Below are 21,410 nucleotides of genomic sequence, written 5' to 3'. Positions count from 1 at the left end.
ATACACATATGTGCACACGGGTGCGCAGAGGAAGAAAGACAGACAGACAGAGGCAGATGGGGATAGATCGACCCAACAAAATAAAACAAACCTACACTGTTAATTAAGAACAAGTCGCGTAAGGCGAAAATACAACATTTAGTCAAGTAGCTGTCGAACTCACAGAATGAAACTGAACGCAATGCAACGCAGCAAGACCGTATACTCGTAGTCCACCGCTCACGGCAAAGGCAGTGAAATTGACAAGAAGAGCGGGGTAGTAGTTGCGCTGGGAAGGATAGCACGCTTTTCTGTACCTCTCTTCGTTTTAACTTTCTGAGCGTGTTTTTAATCCAAACATATCATATCTATATGTTTTTGGAATCAGGAACCGACAAGGAATAAGATGAAAGTGTTTTTAAATTGATTTGGAAACTTTAGTTTTGATAATAATTTTTATATATTTAATTTTCAGAGCTTGTTTTTAATCCGAATATAACATATTTATATGTTTTTGGAATCAGCAAATGATGGAGAATAAGATAAACGTAAATTTGGCTCGTTTTATAAAAAAAATTTTTTTTTACAATTTTCAGATTTTTAATTACCAAAGTCATTAATTAATTTTTAAGCCACCACGCTGAAATGCAATACCGAAGTCCGGGCTTCGTCGAACATTACCCGACCAAAATTTCAACCTGTTTGGTTGAAAAATGGGGGCGTGACAGTGCCGCCTCAACTTTCACGAAAAGCCGGATATGACGTCATCAAAGACATTTATCAAAAAAAAATGAAAAAAACGTCTGAGGATATCATACCCAGGAACTCTCATGTCAAATTTCATAAAGATCGGTCCAGTAGTTTAGTCTGAATCGCTCTACACACACACACACACACAGACAGACACACACACACACATGCACATACACCACGACCCTCGTCTCGATTCCCCCCTCTACGTTAAAACATTTAGTCAAAACTTGACTAAATGTAAAAATAGTTTGCGTTAAAATATGTTGCTGTGCGGAAATGGTTCATGCATTCTCTATTCAGGCAGCCAGCCCTCCCCCCTCTTCCTCACGGCGTGGCGCTTATAAAAGCCAGAAGCGATGCAATTGCGTCGGTGCATTCTTTCATTCACTCTTATGTTCTCTTTTCATTTAAAGTAAACTTGAGAAAAAACTTTTTATGAATGAAAAGAAAAGAACATTTTATGAATCAAGAAAAGAACATTTTACGAATGAAACTGGGTCATTATTTCTGTTTAACGCTCAGTTGCACGCATGCAGCTACCTTTTGTAGCCAGAGAAAGGAGAGAGACAAGACAAGACGATGGTTTATTTCCGTATGCTGGCCCCTAGAAAGGGGGAATATATACACAGTGACAACATTTTGTTAAGCTTACAGCTGGGAAAATATATGAAATCAGACTTATCTAAATCTAACTTAACAAAGCAGGTTTCGAACACTTGACAGAAATCATTCATGTGCACAGTCATGTAACATTTCACACGGAAACGGATGCATCCATAGCAATCAAATTCTCAACAAAACGTTCTCGAATTCGCAGTGCATGAAACAGTTACAGTTCTGTCCGTTGGGGTTGCGGGAGAAAGGGCCAAGACATTAAGATTGTGTTTTTTTTATATACTAATGATACCTACCAGCTGACCTGCTGAGTTAAACAGTATTATTTTTTCTTTCTGCCTCGCAACACCAGCCTCGTCCACCCCCCCCCCCACCTCCCCCTGCTACTATCCCTTTTCAGTTTCCTACCTGGACCCCACACCTTTATCCGATTTCGCTTCCTGTCAACTATCTCACCTGAGCCAGTTGCACAGGCACCGCCTATTCTTTTCAGTAGGCAAGTTAAAATAGCGACCGGGTGTGCGAATGACAACACCGCATATGAAGGTATAACATGACTGTATTGGCCGTGCTTTTTTTTTATCACATGTATTACTTTTCCTTTCTTTTTATCACATATGGTTAACATTCTTTTTTTTTGCTTACGTCACGCGATGTCCATGGTTTCATTTTTAATTTCTCTGATCTTTTGAGTCTCAAACGGAATCTATCTCACCTGCACGATTCTCTCTTCGATTGCACGTCCCTTTTTCTGTCCGATTTATATTCGGATCTGGTAACGAATCTACCACCACCTTTCTATCTGCCTCTCAGTGTGTTATGCCTAGGAAAGCCCTACCGCCAAAAGAAGTGGATTCTTTTACAGATTTAATTTTTGATTTCTCTATTCTTTTATTTCTCCGCTCACATTCTTTTTCTCTTTGCGCGTTTGTCCGGTTTTCATCTGATTGTTGCACAGCTACCGTCTTTACTTTTTGTGTGTGCCTTCTATTGTGTTATGCTAGGCAATGCATCCGACAAAAGAAGTGGATTGTTTTTAGTTCAATTTTAATTTCTCTAATCTTTTCAGTCCCCATCTTTGATCTCTTTGCACGTCTTTTTCATCTCATTCAGTTGCACAGCTACCACTGGCCTTTCTTTCTGTCACCAACGCTTTCAATTCATGTCTAGGCTGGGTTTCCATCAAAAGGAGTGGGCAGAATTCTGACCTGTTGATAAGATAATGTTGGCTCCGTAGCTTGGTCAGCTTTTCTCCCTGATGACAATAATCCAGTGGAAATTATGACGCTGTCAACGTTGGGTTCTTGGACACAAAGCTAAGCTGTCCTCAATGTTGATATGACTGTGATGATGTATCATGTATATGATTTCGGACTGTGTCTACTCTTTCTATGTCTGTGGATTTGTCCATGTTGGATCAGTGTGAGAATCTGAGGGTTGTAGTTCTGTCGTGTAGCTTAGTGCTGTTGTCGTGTCATGACACTTCTCGTGGGTTTGAACTGTCGGCATTCACTTTCATTAACCACTCACCCTCAACAATAGACACGTTTATTCATTCACATTCATTCCTTTATTAATTTGTACCTAATTGTCAATAAGTCGTCTACCTGTATGTATGTTCTACATGTATGTCCGTCCGTCCGTCTGTGTCTGCATCTTTTTCTGTTTGTCTGTGTGTGTTCAGTCCCACAGCTGCGAACTTGTTGATCCCTTGCCAACAGCTAAATCATTAACACACCAGTGCGCAGCGAACAAAACAATGCCACTTTCCAACAGGAAGACACAGGTGTGTTTATTGCTCCGTTTTATAACGCAATCTTGGCAAAACTTAAGGAAATAAGTCCTGTGCGGTGAACCGTAGAGTTTGCCGTTTCATGACAGACACGAAACGCGAAGTATGCGGAATGGATAAAGCAATAAAGTAGATTTACCGAGGTGCAACTGGAGATTTGGGAAGAGGAAAATTGGCGGTCGAGTTACCAAAATTGTAGGTTAGAAGGGTTGACCCACGTTGCTCTTTTATGAACATTTTCCTGACTCAGTATGGGACCACAACTTTTCACTTTTGAGGGAAAAAAAATGGGGGTAACTATTTCAGACAGCTGTGGCCATTGGCAACTATATCTCTGAATTTTAGAAAAACTGTATGTACCTGAAAGGATATGCAATTCAAAAATACGATGGGTGGAATTGATATGTGCGTGTCTGTTTGTGTGCGTGCGTGTCTGTGTGTGTGTGGTGCATTTTGTGTCACAAGCCTCCAAAACCTTTCAGGCCCCCACCCCCACACCACACCCAACCCTGAAGACTGCTGTTGCCCTAGGTTTGAAACTGAGCCGGTATTTACGGGTGGCTTCACACAACAGCATAGACCGAAGCATTCGTGATGGTCTTTCTGAATTTCTAACATGGCCTTGCCTTGGGGTAGTCCCTTGTGTATCACGCAGCCGTTTTCCGTGCGAATTTGGAGTTCGTCTTCATTCGATGTTGTTCATAATTAACTGGGATTATAAATCAGTGAAGGCGGGACGGAACCTTTGCCTGTATATTCTGTGTTAGTGTGTGTGTGTGTGTGTGTGTGTGTGTGTGTGTGTGTGTGTGTGTGCAGGTGTTCTCTCTCTCTCTCTCTCTCTCGGTCTCTCACTCTCTCAGTCTCTCTCTCTCTCTCTCTCGGTCTCTCTCTCGGTCTCTCTCTCTCTCTCTCTCGGTCTCTCACTTTCTCTCTCTCTCTCTCTCTCTCTCTCTCTCTCGGTCTCTCTCTCTCTCTCTCCTCTCTCTGTCTCTGTCTCTCTCTCTCTCTCTCTCGGTCTCTCACTCTCTCAGTCTCTCTCTCTCTCTTAGAGAACCTAATTACAATAACTCTTTCGCACAGAAAACAAGACCACACCTAAATAAATTGTGCAAGAATGTACATTTTATATATATATATATATATATATATATATATATATATATATATACAAAAACAAGAAAAAGAACTGGATGATGAAAGAGTGTGACGAAACTCAAACACCGGTATCCACGGTGTACATGTATACGAGATGTAAGGACACGCATTTCCTGGTACCCAGTGAATGTATCGTACATCACAGAGGTGCGGCGAGGGAGAAACTGAGTTGTGCAGATTTGTCATGACCAAAGAAGCATAGGACAGCTACTATCTCTGGTGTAAACTTACTATTTATTGTTGTCCCCAAGTGATGTTTGAAGTTGTGCTTTGTTCTCTTGTAAGTACTAGTCCTGAGATAATAGTACTGGATTTAAAAAGTGTTGTGCGTTGCAAATTTGCGGAGTTGGAAATGTTTCTTCTTGTCGTTCGCTAGAATGTTTAAAACACCATATTCCCATGCAGCAAAAAAGACACAGAAATGTGCGAATCCTGTCCTCCTCCTACCCAGCTTTTGCTGGGTTCATTATGGGTCCAGTGACATATATTATATATACGCTACCATTGTACATGATTGCTTGAAATATTGCAGGATGTTACTCGCTTGCAGTCGATGAAATCATTTGATACCGCATGCCTCGGGTATCACATGAACATTGCCACATGTTGCACTGATACAAATTAGGTGCAGACCTGTGTGACATGTGCATGCACATAGTGATATACAAACAAACGCCCGCACGCACGGATGCCCTAACACACAAACAACAAACAGTGAAACACACACACATGCATGCACGCACACATCCACACACACACACACACACTACACACACACACACACACACACACACACACACACATACACACATTCAAACCTGAGACGCACGCGCACAAAGAGAGAGAAGGTGGGAGGGAGAGATAATAAATAGTAGGAAAAATAATAAATAGTAAGCTTACACCAGTGCTACCATACGAAGTGAAGGGGTTTTCCTCCACTAATATCATGTCATCGGTCGTTCCCCTCCTACTTATCTTACTACTGAGTCTGTTTACAACATTTTAAGTAACTAATCGGTTGTAAGCAAGACCATGCCTGGGTAATTATTATGCGGGGCCGCTTCTAAAATGCATTGTAAACATGGGCACTTAGCGACACATTATTGAGCGTAGCATATCATTTTATTGTCATCTGTCTCACGTCAGTACAACAATGTGCAGGTATGAATGTTTGCATTCCAGCTTGAAAAGGCATATGTTGTGATCCCGGATTCTTCTCTTGGCACTATATTTATTGGATGAAAATGAGGAGACGTTCATAATGTATGGGTTAAGTGGGTGTCATTATAAGTTTAAGTTGTGGGTAATATATTCTGCTATGTTTTTTTTAACCCCAGCACACCTTGCTTTAACGAGATTCTTTGAAGTTCTGGTAGAGCGTCATCTACCGCCTCCCCCTTTCCCCTTCTCTCTCTCTCTCTCTCTCTCTCTCTCTCTTTCTGTCGCTCTTACTTAACTGGTCAACATCCCCGACCTTCTCTCTATCTATGTCTCTCTTTCTGTCTGTCTCCCTTGCTGTCTGTCTCTCTTTCTGTCTCTCTCTCTCCCTCAGTCTCTCTCTCTCCCTCACTCCCTCGGCCTTCCCTACATCACTCTCTCTCTCTCTCTCAGTCTCTCCCTCTCTCTCTCTCTCTCTCTCTCTCTCTCCTTATGTAATAAAGTTCTGAGTTCGTTCTCTCTCTCTCTCTCTCGTCACAGCAGATTCAGCCGGTGGTCCAACTCAACTGACACAGCTGCATGATTGCATTATGTTACGCCTATGACTTTTTCATGACTAAATTATGTGCTGTCAATATATGCATACCTGTATCATAAGGTTGCTTATTATGAATCATTCCGTACCCTCAAAACCGCGCACGAACCCCACCTTTGCCCCCAATAGCTCTCTCTCTCTCTCTCTCTCTCTCTCTCTGCACCCCCCCCCTCTCTCTCTCTCTCTCTGCGCCTCCACCCCCACCCACCCCTTTCCAGTTAAAGAAGGGTTTGTTAGTGAATAGCGTATGTTGTAAAATGCCACTGAGAACTGTCAGTGTCTTCTTCGTGAATTAGATTTGATGCTTGTTGACAACAACCGCTTGCATTTTGATGCATTGAAAACCACGGTCATAAAAAAAGGGAGATAAAACGGGGGCGGTTGCCGCGGAGGGGAGGGGCTGTACGTACGTGACAGACTGCGCTTGAAAAAAAAGGAAAAAGAAACACCTGAGGCCGCGCTATGGGCGAGCTGGGCATGGAGCTGGGGGATCGGTGTGGTAGGGGAGGCGGGGTGGGGGTCATGGCGTCAACAGTCGCAATAAAAAGGCGGAACTTGTTCCCAAGATCCCAAAAAATGTGAATGAGGAAGTTATGTGGCACACTGCGGTCAATTTAGACGTGCACTGTATTTACACTGTGTCAAACCACTCGTGTATTTCCAGCAGGTTTCTACCCATTTCATTCTTTTTATTCTTCTGAAGATTAGCCTATGTCTCTCTCATTTCAGTTTCAGTGGATAAAAGTTAACACCCCTCACCGTCCTGCAGCAGTGAAGGAGAGGGAAAGTAACCTTCGCCTGGGAAACTCTCTCTCTCTCTCTCTCTCTCTCTCTCTCTCTCTTATTATGTTTCTCACCACTGGGTAACCCCCGAACTTCTCCTCAGTCCCCCGCAAGTTCGTGTTTTTCTTTTGTGTCAGGTGTCATCTTCGTGTTTGTCGTCTGCTTATCTTGAAAGGGGAGGTAATTTCATACAGTGTGCTTCCCTTCTTGTTGCGCCCCTTGAGAACACCACTAGACGGCAGAAAATGACCCATTCTATCATCCTGTTAGTATTGTATACAATAATATACACCTTGTAGGACAGAACATTATTTTGATGGGTGGCTAAACTTTGGGCGAGTGGTAACACACTTGCGCTCGGAAGCGAGAGGTTGCGAGTTCGACCCTGGGTCAGGGCGTTAGCAATTTTCTCCCCCCTTTCCTAACCTAGGTGGTGGGTTCAAGTGCTAGTCTTTCGGATGAGACGAAAAACCGAGGTCCCTTCGTTGTACACTACATTGGGGTGTGCACGTTAAAGATCCCACGATTGACAAAAGGGTCTTTCCTGGCAAAATTGTATAGGCATAGATAAAAAATGTCCACAAAATACCCGTGTGACTTGGAATAATAGGCTGTGAAAAGTAGGATATGCGCGGAAATGGCTGCGATCTGCTGGTTGATGTGAATGCGTGATGTATTGTGTAAAAAATTCCATCTCATACGGCATAAATAAATCCCTGCGCCTTGAGTCCGAGTCTGGAGATACGCGCGCGATATATGACTTGATATAACAAAAGATGTGTATGGGTTAGGAAGTTTTGTGTTGAAATATTGACAGTGACTGCATGAGACTGAGAGGATGTGAATACTATCTTCTTTTAAAAATGTAGGCTATACCTGATATATGGGATTTTTAGCAAGAGGGTGTTACATCTCTGAGGCAACCTAGCATGAACCATTTTCTATGAGTGATAAGTGTTTGATGGTACAAAATTCAAACACAACTGCTGGCAATATGAAATACATTGAACTTGAATCTATTATTTTGTATTGAATGTATCATTGTGCATTGGCACTCTTTAAGGGAGTTATGGGATCACAAGACCAACGGAGAAGGGTGGAGATGGGTGGAGATGTCATTCTGCATTCTGCATTGAATCTATCATTCAACATAGGTAAAAATAAAGTTTAGGGCCCCTATAAAGATCAGAGCAGGGGATGGATGGGGGAAATGGGAGGATAGTGTCTAGGGAAGTTGGGGCAACTGAAATTTAAATGAAATTCACTGTGGTGGTTTGGTAGATATACTCAAAACCTATTCACATCACAATTTGAAGTAAGTGAGGCACACTAGACCACATGCTTGGTATTTGATTTGATTCATGGTCACATCTGTTGTCCTGACAGGCATGTCTCCAGCGAGGCAAAAATGGGGTCATGAAAAAAATCAACTTTAATTGACAGGGGCGGACGAGGGGGGGTTTCTGGGGTTTCCGGAAACCCCCCCCCAGCCAAAAAGTAAAAATATTTTTGTGTGTTTTTTTGGGTTGAGTTTCAATTTTTGGGGTATTAATCAGTGACAAAATCTGCTGCCTGATGATCCTCCTCAGAATGCACCAGATTGCACCATTTTGCATCCTAATTTTTTTCAACATTTTCCGGGGGGGGCATGCCCCCGGACCCCCCTAGCAAGCTAGGTGCTTTGCGCCGTCAGCTCGGCGCTTCGCGCCTTCACACCCATATCTTCACAATATACTTTTGGAAACCCCCCCCATAAAACGAACTGATCCGCCCCTGATTGATACCAATTTGTTGTGGGCCATCTGTGCGGATTTTGCATGTGTGCACCTAAAGACTTGTCCAGCATTGTGTAGTCTTCTAGGATCATACCTCTGTGTCTGAAGTGTTGTGTAAATTATGTAATATTAATAGACAGGGACATGTTTCTAAATACAGCACTGTTAATGTAAGGTGGGATGTAAATATTTGACATCAGGATAAAGGCCAATGGTGGGGTAGGCTGAAACCTGTTTAATTTATCTTAAGGAGGGTTAATGTATTTCACTTGAAGCATCTTTGACAACAATCCGAGAATTTTAACATCTTGACGCTATGATTAAGAATCATCACATGAGTTCATTGTACTGTATTAAATACTATTGTGTTAAAAGCTGTCAAATCATAAATTGAGATCTGTCACATGCTGACTTCATGTTGTCACTTGCTGCAAATGTTAAATCGGCCACCTCAACTTTCAATAAAACCCGGATAAGATGTCATCATAGACATTTATCGAAAAATGAAAACAACTTCTGGGGATATCATACCTAGGAACATTCATGTCAAGTTTCATGAAGATCGGTCCAGTACTTTTCTCTGAATTGCCCTAAACACACACACACACACACACACACACACACACACACACACACACACACACACACACACACACACCACACCCTCGTATCGATTCCCCATAATTCAGCATACTGGATATCAGATTGCAACAAGAATGTCATTTTGTGGTTTTAATTTTTGTTAAAATTGTGTGTGTGTCTGCATGTGTACGTGCATGTGTTTTTGCTTATGTACATCGATGTGAGCTCTGGCGAGAAGGGGCGATTCACAAGTGTTCATTATTATTATGATGATTCTTTAATCTACAGATATGTCCAAAGTGTCCATTGGAGCTGCCCAGTGGACCATGACGCGTGTTACATGGCGGCAGTGCATCAGCAGAACGTCACTGTGTGGCGTGTCAGCGGTGCAGTGCCTCGCTTGGCCTTCAAGCAAGTCCGCAAAATCAATGTTCATCCTATACCCCAGGGTAAGATTGAGACTTGTGGAATGTGAGGTTGTTTTGTGTGAGAATGGAATTCTTCTTCTTCTTCTTCGGCGTTCCAGGATGAGAATGGAATTCAAACATGTATATAGACTGCTAATGTTCCAAAATTAAGAATTTAAAAAAACAAACATTCCAATAACCTACAATTCTTAGTTTTTTTGTGTGTGAGTACATGTATTGGTAAGAGTACACATTGTTTTGTTGTTTTTACATTTAGTCAAGTTTTGACTAAATGTTTTAACATAGAGGGGGAATCGAGACGAGGGTTGTGGTGTATGTGTGTGTGTGTGTCTGTGTGTGTGTGTAGAGCGATTCAGAGTAAACTACCGGACCGATCTTTATGAAATTTTACATGAGAGTTCCTGGGTATGATATCCCCAGACGTTTTTTTTCATTTTTTCGATTAATGTCTTTGATGACGTCATATCCGGCTTTTTGTAAAAGTTGAGGCGGCACTGTCACACCCTCATTTTTCAGTCAAATGGATTGACAGTTTTGTAAAGAAATCTTTGACGAGGGCCGGACTTCGGTATTGCATTTCAGCTTCGTGGCTTAAAAATTAATTAATGACTTTGGTCATTAAAAATCTGAAAATTGTAATTAAAAATGTTTTTTTATAAAACGATCCAAATTTACGTTCATCTTATTCTTCATCAATTTCTGACTCCAAAAACATATAAATATGTTATATTCGGATTAAAAACAAGCTCTGAAAATTAAAAATATAAAAATTATGATCAAAATAAAATTTCCGAAATCGATTTAAAAACAATTTCATCTTATTCCTTGTCGGTTCCTCATTCAAAAAACATATAAATATGATATGTTTGGATTAAAAACACGCTCAGAAAGTTAAAACGAAGAGAGGTACAGAAAAGCATGCCACGCAGCACAGCGATCCCACTACCGCGCTATACAGTCTCGTCAGTTTCACTGCGTTTTGCACGAGCGGCGGACTACGGTCATTGTTAAAAAATGCAGTGCGTTCAGTTTCATTCTGGAAATTCCACAGCTTGATTAAATGTAGTAATTTCGCCTTACGCGACTTGTTTTTGTTTTGGGGTATAGAATTGAAATTCTGTGAAAGGGGTGGGGAGAGGGGGTGTGCGTGGAGGGGTTGGGGAACAGGCATTGAATGTTTGAAACATTAGAGTTCTTTACATGAACTTTTGGTGTTCACATTTAGACTGTAATGATCCTGTAGTGTCTTTCAATGTTGGCAGTTGTTGTGATAAAATGTTCCTGATGAAAAAATATCACTTCACATATAAGAAATTGGTTTCAGTCTGTCTGACCATTTGTGTATGTTGGGGTGGGGGGGTGGGATGGGGTTGGAGTGGTAATGGTGGTGATGCTATGATGAAAATTACATGAGCTGTCAGATGCATGTGTTTGTCTATCGGTCTGCACAGTCTTGAAGAATGTCTGTGTGCCTGTGTGCGTACATTTTTGTTTACCTTTTCTGTTGTTGTTGTTGTTGAAAATGGAGCAAAGGAAATACCTGTAATGAAAAAGGTCTTGCCCCTTACAGGTTGCTTGTGGAACCCAAAGTGTGACGTTCTGTGCTTATTGAGTCGACAACAGTGCAGTTTCTACTTTCGACATACTCACAACAGGGGCAGCTTTGCTTTTCCTTCGCTGGAGCAGTAAGTATCAGATTGTGTCAAAACATCGTTCCACACACATGATCATTTTATTATTTCTATTGGATTTTCATAAAAGGGTGGAGAGTAGGTGTACATCCATTTGCAAAATATTTGTTCTGATTTCACGCTTGACTGGGTAGCTGCTGCAGTGATTTGAGACTGGTCTGATAGCTGGGAAGTCAGTGGAAAGTTGTTGACAAAAGCAATAAGCAGAGATTTACTGAGAGTGTGGTTAGTTGTTTTTGTGTTGTTAAGGAGGGAGAGAGAGAGTTTGTGTGTGTGTGGTGTGGAGAGAGAGACTCAGAGAGGAGAGAGAGAGAGGAGAAAGAGTGTGTGTGTGGGTGTCTATGTGTGTGTCTGTGTCTATGTGTGTGTCTGTGAGTGTGTGTGACAAGACTATGTTTGAGTGAGTGCACATGTGTAGGAGGCTTGGTGTGTGCATTATGTCTATGGGGCAGTCTCTTGTCTGTGTCAGTCTCACGTTTTTGTTTCATACATACTTTCTTGTATGTTTCAGTTTACGTTTAGGTAAGCGGCAAGAAGCAAGTTTTTTTTTATATTTAAAAAAAAATGTCCACACTAGTAGATTAAATTCAGTCTGTAGCTGCTGCATTAAATGAGCCTACATTGGTGTGACTTATTAGTACAGCTGAACCTGCCCTGGCGACCACCTCTTGAAAACGACCCCCTGCCCATTACTTTCCATATAATTCTCCTTTCTTTAAAGGCACAGTGCAGCTCACAGCCTTCGTTTTGCGTTTTTGTTGCAGCTGAGTGCATTTACAGTTTAAAAATCCTCCTATGGTAGTAAAACAAACCCAAAACTACCCAACGACGACATCTGTGAAGCTCGACAGTTTCTTGTTCACGCGAGTGCATAAATTAACCTAGTTATTACGTGGTGTTTGGTCGGAGTTCGATTCAACTGAGTGATTCCGGCCTCCATTTTGTTTTACACAAACTCATGATGACGTCTGACATAGTTTGCTAATGACGTGTCTTTTTGTGCATGATGTGGTGATCATCCTGATCTAAATTTAGATCCAAAAATAGGTCAAGACCAGCCGGGTCCGAGTACGAAATTAATTCGTAAAAAAATCACAGTTCTTGACTCTTTGGGTGCAAGTCAATGAAACTTGGTAGTTCTTCTAACGGATAGCTGCCTGAGGTATGACTAAAAGCCCCAGGGGCTCCGTGCACCTGGATTTGACAAGTTCAGTACCTTTAACGACCACCTATCTTTGAGGACCACTTTTGGTTGGTCCCTTGGGTGGTCATTCAAATCAAATCAAATCAAATCAAATCAAATCAAATCAAATTTGATTTCACAAAAGCAATAAGCAGAGATTTACTGAGAGTGTGGTTAGTTGTTTTTGTGTTGTTAAAGGTCCTTGTCTACATTTTTATACCGAAATCGCCATTTGACCATTAAAATGCAGAGTCTATTATCTACAATTATCAACAATACACCCCCTTTCGATCAGGAAAGACGAAGCCAGTGTAGCCGTTTGAAAATTGATTGTAGTATTCCAGCGTAGTACTCATAGTAGGATATCCTTATTTGGAAAATGCCAAGCGCAAAACTCCTCTCAAATCCCGTGCATTTCGTGCGTTTAAAAAAAAGCGTGGACAGCGCTCCAGTGTCAAACTGTTGCTGCACTTGTTTGGGCGTGGCTATAAGCATAGTGACATGAATTTGATTGGTCAGTATTTTTAGGCAAAGCACATGTTCTCAGCAAACAGAAAACAAAATATTGGAAGCGTGAGTCACGCTACCCCAAAATAAAATCTTTTGTTACATATATTTTTTTTCTACAATTTTTTTCCCCATGGTTCATTCATCATCTGACATAACTTTTTAGCGAAATCTAACCATAAGATTATTGAAAAAAAGCAAAAATGTAGACGACCACCTTTAAGGAGAATATACACACATTATAGACAGGTTTGACTGTACATGTACATATCATGCAGACTTATACCTGTCTTTTATTTCTCATGAGATTGAACTGATAATTGACTCCTGCTCATATGATTTCTAACTTTATTTTTCAGTGAGAAGATCTCTTGCGGTTGCTGGTCACCTGATGGGAAGAGACTGGTGCTCTGTGTTGGCACAGCTTTATTGGTGAGGCCACTTAAATTCATGTTTGTCTATTTGTTTGGCACCTGTTTGACCCTGACAAACTATTTGAGTTTAATGTCTTCTTAGACCAGTTGGCATATATTGGGGCAGGTATTGGTAATACGCTGAGGATATGGTGTGATATTTTTACTCAAACAAGCATACTTGTGGCTGTCTTCTTCGACAAGCCAGCATTAAGGCTTGTCTGTTCTAAGTATCATGAAACGATCATAATAATGAGAGATGACGTATTATCCTGATACTTTCTCTGTGAGTTTGGGATCTTTCATGTTCACATTTGTGCACATGGGGATGTTCAAGGAGTCTGCACATAGTTGACTCTGAGAAATAAATATCTTGTCGAACCTGGGATTCAAATCCACACTAATAGCGACAAACTGGCTCTAAAGCCAATGCACTTCCGACTGAGCTACGTCCCCGCCCTTTCTGACCCTGAGAGTGTGCTATGGTTTAGAAAGTGTTCGTTTATCACTTTATTTCAGACAGAAAGATCGGGGGGGGGGGTGGGGGGGGGGGAGGGGATGGGCGTAGGGTGGATGTATTTGTGTGAAAGTGTTCCCTTTTCACACTATTTCTGTCCGCCCAAGCTTTGCGTTTTGTTTAGCAGGTGGTGGTTTTGTTGTCGATGTGGGTTTTTTGTTTTGTTTTTTAAATATTGTCACAGTGAAAAAAGGTCAAGATAGGGGTCTGGGAAACAGAAAGGGAGAGAGAGAGAGAGTGTGAGTGAGTGAAAGAGAGTGAAATACAGAGAGAAACTTTGTAAGACTGAGAGAGAGTGAGAATGTGGAGTTTAACAGATTCACTTGGCGATCTGTTCATACCTCAGTGATCTGTGTGTTTGCTGAGGATTGAGTGTCGTTCTTTACTTGGGTAACACACTGATCCTCTTTCTATTTGCTCAATAATTGCCAGCCTTGTAGCTCAGTGTTTCACAGCAAATTGGATCAGAATTGTTTCTTAGTGGTTGTAATGTTTGGCTACTGTGGAGGCTGGCATGTTTTGTTGCTATGACGTGTATTTTCATCTTTATATGCGATTTGAAGTATCACATGCGCAAGCATGTACTCAAACACACATACACACACACACACAGACACACACACACACACACAGACACACACACACACACACACACACACACACACACACACACACACACACACATCTGATTGAACTTATTCCAGATTGTATTCCCACAGCATATTCTACTTTTTCACATACTGAATCCAAACTCCCCTCTCAGCAAATCTCCTCAATGCAAGCACTTTTAATTCACTCCAGTGCACTTATTCTGCTGCTCTAATTTATTGGTGGTTCACTCCATTTTGGTGCAAGAGGCGGGAGGTAACAGGTGTTTGGAACAAACAATGTAAATTTATGTTTATATTTGAGCTTAATCTTCAGATGTTTGCTGACAAGTGACATATTTTGGACACTTTAAAAAAAAATTGGGGGGTAGGGGGTGGGATTAAAAATTATTTAGCTGTGTTAATGGAGCGATTTTATACTCAGGACTGTTTACCGGTACTCAAAAATCAAGCTCTGCCAATACTTGTAACAGCTTGATTGAAGCATCAATGTAAAAAGGTTGCATAGTGTGCACTTTCACTGTGTAGGGGAATGTATCATTACATTTTACTGCTATTAAGGACAATTCTCACAAGGGCTCCAAACCACTGGTGTCAGCTGAAAAACATTTTGTGACTCATGCATAACATGTGAACTTTTGTTTTATACAGAAGTGTTACATATTGTAATAACACTAGGCAGGAAAAATGGATAATAAAAAAGTTATGAAAGCTTATGCAAGTTGATTTTATGAACAAGTTCGTGGGAATGACAGTCAATAAATGTGAACGCAGAAGAGTATTCTTTTTTTAATGGGTATCAAGTGTAAAAAACAAAACAAACAAACAAAAACGGTGGAATGTGAGACTGTTTGGTGTGGAAAGGCATTCTTTGTGCCAGTTACATTAGTGGCGTGATAACGAAAACGTAATTTACCAAAGATAAAAAAAAGAACACTGAACAACATTCAGCATATCGCACAGAGTGAAAAAGCCTGGTGTTCCCGAGACACTAATCAATCACAGGCAGCAGACCAGTTGTGAGGCACTAGCTCACACCATTTTCAGTGCTAATCTGTCTCAACTTCAGCATTACCCCCCCCCCCCCCCCCGCCCACCCCCCCCCCCCCCCCCCCCCCCCTCCAGACTCACACCATGAATATCCAAATGCTGTGGAACCCTGGGTTCCACTGTAACGGTTTTTACCAGGGATTAAGACAATCAGAGGTGCCCCTCCTTTTGCACCCTCACCCCTCTCCTCCCCTTCTTGCCCCTCCCAGTCTTAAAAATAGAAAATAATAATACCTGTACATGTCATAGAAGAAGAGAAAAAAAACAGAACAAGAAAAACTGAAAATGTAGTGTGAGAGGAGGGTGGGGCAGCAGCGTGAATAAGCATTTTTGATGTTTATGCGCTAAGGAGGGGAAAGTGTGCTGACAGTCAACAAGGACTAAGGGCTTTGCTTGGGGAGGTTGCACACAGTCCTGTGAAAATATGGTGTGAGCTGCCTCACAACTGGTCTGCTGCCTGTGATTGATTAGTGTCTCGGGAACACCAGGTAAAATGCTGGGACAGCCTGCCTGTCACACCTGGCAAACGTACTTACCCCCCCCCCCCCCCCCCACCTCACCCCTTCCTTGCTGCTGTCTCTTGTCTCCTTGGAATTCTCTTGTCTCCCTGGAATGTATCTCTGTCCCTCTTTGGGAGAGGTGGGGGGTGTCACTCAGATTTTCTAAGCCCCCCCTTACCCCCAAACCCCCACCCCCACCCCAATCCGCCTGGCACAGAAGATGAGGAATGGGACCCTTTTTGCAAGGCTGTGAAGATCTTTTGAAAAGGGGGTGGTGGTGGTGGGGTGGGGGGGAGGAGGGCGTGGTGACGGGGCTGAGACACACACTTAGACAGAGTTGACTGTTGGGGATGATGGTAGGAAGGGATGTGAGTATGGGGTTGGATGGGGGTGTGGGAGGTGCACTGTAAAGTGCTGTGCTATGGTGCTTGTCATACTTGGCAAACCTTCTGGTCCATGGTGTGAGTCTGGAGGGGGGGGGGGGGCTGGGCGGGGGAGGGGGTAATGCTGAAGTTGAGACAGATTAGCAGGGAATTCAAAGGGCGTGGGGAATGTGTGTGGTGGTTGGGATGGGGGGGGGGGGGGGGTGTGCTGTGTCTCTGGAAATGGGGGGGAGGGGTTGAGAAGGGAGGAAGCTAGAGAGGTTATTTTTATATTTTAGGCAGGGAGATTTGATAGATTTGCCTAAAGGGGAGAATGTGTTTGTGTGTGTGTGTGTGTGGGGGGAGGGGGTGTTCTGTTTTCAATTGCACTGACATGAACATTTCTCAGGTCTGAGTAGAAAAGGAGGAGGGAAGGGGTAGGCGTTTTGTCACACTGACATGGAAAACCATCTAATTCTTCTTGTTTGTCAGTGGAAGACGATCGGAGGATAAAATTAAAAGGAGGGTGATGTAGGATGTTAGCTGTCAGAGATACATTGCACTGATAAGAACATTCTTCTGATCGGTCTTTTGTTCCCATTGTAACCTTAATCTTTTGTCTGAGCTTCTGTTATCCTCTCCTAGAGAAGATAAAGGGGGATTGTGTGAAGAGAAAGTAATAGAGCAAGTATTGCAAGAGAGAGAGTGTATGTGTGTGTGTGTGTGTGTGTGAACGTGTGTGTGTGTGAACGTGTGTATGTGTGTGTGAAAGAAGTCAGGGGAGGGGATTTTCATTGCAGACTTTTTTTTTTTTAACTTTTATTAATTCAAGCAAAAAAAGAGGGGGAGGGGCTGGATAGTATGACATAAGAAATTATTTGTGGATCCACATGAACAATAAGTGTCAGCGTTCTGTAGTTGCAGTATCTGTATTAATCACAACAGCTACTTAAGAAACACAATTGTGTTTGCATCAGGTAATTGCTCAGTGTTTTGGAACGAAACAGAAATATCATTACCATTTGGCAAACAGACTAAGAGGAGACCACCCGATAATGTAAACAGCAACAGCACACCATCACCCCATAGGTGTTTATTTTCAGATTAGGGGACAATTAGAGTGGGTAACACAGAAAGGAATTTTCTTGACATAAGAATGTTGTAAGTAAAAGAGAGAAGAAAGATTATTTTAAGTTTTTCCCCTTGGATTGTATAGAGTTTAGTGTAAAAAGTTAAAACAAAATACAACAAGTCGCGTAAGGCGAAATTACTACATTTTAGTCAAGCTGTGGAACTCACAGAATGAAACTGAACGCACTGCATTTTTTCACAATGACCGAAGTCCGCCGCTTGTGCAAAACGGAGTGAACACTGACGAGACTGTTTAGCGCGGTTGTGGTTTCGCTGTGCTGCATAGCACGCTTTTCTGTACCTCTCTTAGTTCGAACTTTCTGAGCGTGTTTTTAATCCAAACATATCATATCTAAATGTTTTTGGAATCAGGAACCGACAAGGAATAAGATGAAATTGTTTTTTAATCGATTTCTCAAATTTAATTTTGATCATAATTTTTATATTTTTAATTTTCAGAGCTTGTTTTTAATCCAAATATAACATATTTATATGTTTTTGGAATCAGGAAATGATGTAGAATAAGATGAACATAAATTTGGATCGTTTTATATAAAAAATAAATTGTTATTACAATTTTCAGATTTTTAATGACCAAAGTCATGAATTAATTTTTAAGCCACCAAGCTGAAATGCAATACCAAAGTCCGGCCTTCGTCGAAGATTGCTTTACAAAAATTTCAATCAATTTTATTGAAAAATGAGGGTGTGACAGTGCCGCCTCAACTTTTAGAAAAATCCGGATATGACGTCATCAAAGACATTTATCCAAAAAATGAAAAAAATGTCTGGGGATATCATACCCAGGAACTCTCATGTAAAATTTCATAAAGATCGGTCTGGTAGTTTACTCTGAATTGCTCTACACACACACACAGACACACACACACACACACATACATACACCACAACCCTCGTCTCGATTCCCCCTCTATGTTAAAATATTTAGTCAAAACTTGACTAAATGTAAAAAAGAGTGACAGAAGACAGAAAGTGGAGAAAAAGTTAAAATAGTGGCAATTGAAGGGTAAGGGGATGTGGGTGGAAGTAGAAAAAAAATTAAAGGGATGATGGTTAAGACAAGAAAAGGGTACAAACGACACAGGCAAAAAAAAATTGTTTAAATTAGAAAACTGATGGATTCAGTCAATTAGATGTGTACGAACAGATGGGGACACAGAAAAAGAAAGAAGGGTGAAGAATTTATGTCCAATTGAGGGAGAAGAAGGTCATGAAAGATTGAAATCAAAGAGCAATGTGCTACAGCGAAACACTGATGATAAAGGTTGTAACTTAGCAGGTAACATTCCAGCCCATCGCCTTCAAAGAAACAAAAGTAGCAGGCAGTATAAATAACAGGAGGTGTGTCATAGTATACATGTAAATCAAAGTACTGTGACTCATCTCAGCTGTTTTACATTCCACTCTCCAGATGACTTTTTTTTAAATTTTATTTTGGGGAATTGTTTACGAAGATTGTATTAGGTCATATTAAGTGTCAAGTCTTGTTGAGTTTTACTCAATGTGGGTTAGTGTGAGTGTGCATGTGTGTGTGTGTGCAGTTTGCATTTGTTTCAATCACATACGTTGTTCCTAATGTTGCAGATCTACACCTGGACAGACCTGGAAGCCAACATCAGTGAGTTTGTGACCACAGCTTGGAGAATACAAAGGTGAGCTTACCTTTTTTTTTTCTTTTTTTTTTTAACTTTCTACGTCTTCCTTTCTTCTTTACTTAATTCTATCTTTTCTCTTTTTTTTCTTTTTTTTTCTTTTTGATGAGAAAAAGAGGCATTGCAGATTTGTTGTTGTTGACTATTCTGATGAATCATCAATTTTGATTTCTTTGCTGCTGCCAAACACACACACACACCCCCCCCCCCCCCCCCCCCCCACCCTTCGGATACACAATGTCAGTTATGTTTTTTGTTTCTTCCTTCCTTCCTCTTCTTTTTGGGTAGTCTGGCTTTTAGGAAAAAAAATTTTCATTCAATTTTTAATTTTGTTTTTATGTTGTGTGTGTAAATGTTACAGAATGTTGAATGATCAAATAGGCATAAGCGTAACAACAGCTGCTACCAACAGTTTTATGTAGCTATGTGGGCCATCTTCATCTGTTTTACTGCTCAAAACTTTGTTTACACAGATGTATAAATGAATTTCTACAATATCTTGTTTCACAGTTTTTTCATACATGTATTGTCTGGTAATGTTGAATGTACAATATTGATATCTTGTTTCACAGTTTTGTCATATTGTCTGGTAATATTGAATGTTTGATATTGATATCTTGTTTCACAGTTTTGTCATATTGTCTGGTAATGTTGAATGTTTGTACAATATCTTGTTTCACAGTTTTATCATATTGCCTGGTATTATTGAATATTACAGTGTGTCAGGCAGTGTGACAGCCATTGTTCCAGCTGCCAACAACAGCCTGGTGTGTGCGTCTGACCTACCTCTCGATGCACTGTGTAAAAACAACAACTTGGATGTTTTTGTTCCTCCAGGTATAACTACTGGTGTGTGGGGTTGTTGTTTTTTTTTTGGGTTTTTTTGCCATGCACATCATTGTGGGGCTTTAAATCCATTAAGATGCATCTCTCAATACATCTAAGTGCCCAGTCATACTTAATCATTCAAACCACAGTAACAGCAACACTCTAGTTTACTCAGTGTTTGCTTGATTTGCATACAGGTGCTCTTTTGACTACTGTCTGTTGGTAAGACAAAAATGTAGATGCGTTTGTTCACTGTGAGAGAATCACAGTATTCTACTCAGTGTTTGTTTAGACTGGGTCAGTCTTTAGTCTGTGTGTGTCTTGAGTTATTCAAATAGAATATGTTTACAGACTACAGTCTTTGTCTTTCAGTATTCATTTGACAACAACACCCCCCCCCCCCCCCCCCCTCTCTCTCCCCCCCCTCCCCCCTTTAATCTGAGAAAAGTAGGTCTTAAGAAAGAAAGATTCACGAGATGAAGATGCATTACAGTATTTATGAACAGTAAATCTGGGGAAATGAAGAATTGAAAAGGAAGTCCCCTGGAAACAGAGTATGACTGCCTAATTTGAAGGTCGGGGGGGGGGGGGGGGGGGGGGAGGAGGGTAGTGGGCATGCACGTAAAAGCCCTGGCACTCATGCCATCGAGAAAATGTGGGAGTTACAGCCCACAAAGGCAGAAGAAGAAGAAAAAGAAGTAGATCTTCCTTTGTACCAGTGAAGCAAATTGTGATATATTTCCTTTGTTCCTGGGACACTCAAAGTACATGTACTAAAATCAAACTTGTAAGGAATTTTGATTTGCCTTTTGCCTTTTGCAGATGGCATCCTGGGATCTCATGGTGCTACATCCGTCAAAGACAGTCTCCTCAACTTACAGGCAAACCCCAAGGTTAGAATGAACTGCAGGTTCCATGTCAATGTGTGTTATCTATATGACTAAAAATAAGGACACATAATGAAGTTTTAGTTCAATCAATCAATCAATCAATATGAGGCTTATATCGCGCGTACTCCGTGGGTACAGTTCTAAGCGCAGGGATTTATTTTTTAATTTTTTTATGTTTTTTTTTATGCAATTTATATTGCGCACATATTCAAGGCGCAGGGATTTATTTATGCCGTGTGAGATATAATTGTTTTACACAATACATCACGCATTCACATCGGCCAGCAGATCGCAGCCATTTCGGCGCATATCCTACTTTTCACGGCCTATTATTCCAAGTCACACAGGTATTTTGGTGGACATTTTTATCTATGCCTATACAATTTTGCCAGGAAAGACCCTTTTGTCAATCGTGGGATCTTTAACGTGCACACCCCAATGT

At 41.2% G+C, this 21,410-nt stretch overlaps 1 protein-coding gene across 1 annotated transcript in view; it reads left to right on the top strand.

Annotated features, from left to right (window-relative positions):
* LOC138962597 (WD repeat and coiled-coil-containing protein-like) overlaps positions 1–21,410 on the top strand; it is a 47,171-nt gene that overhangs the window by 12,614 nt on the left and 13,147 nt on the right. The window contains exons 3-8 of the mRNA XM_070334470.1: positions 9,476–9,636; positions 11,186–11,300; positions 13,356–13,428; positions 19,183–19,250; positions 19,969–20,087; positions 20,901–20,971. Of these exons, the coding sequence (XP_070190571.1) occupies positions 9,476–9,636; positions 11,186–11,300; positions 13,356–13,428; positions 19,183–19,250; positions 19,969–20,087; positions 20,901–20,971 (607 nt within the window). The remainder of the gene's footprint in view (positions 1–9,475; positions 9,637–11,185; positions 11,301–13,355; positions 13,429–19,182; positions 19,251–19,968; positions 20,088–20,900; positions 20,972–21,410) is intronic.

The sequence above is a fragment of the Littorina saxatilis genome, linkage group LG3, assembly GCF_037325665.1.
Source record: "Littorina saxatilis isolate snail1 linkage group LG3, US_GU_Lsax_2.0, whole genome shotgun sequence".
Lineage (NCBI taxonomy): Eukaryota > Metazoa > Mollusca > Gastropoda > Littorinimorpha > Littorinidae > Littorina > Littorina saxatilis.
This window is presented reverse-complemented; position numbering and strand designations above follow the sequence as displayed.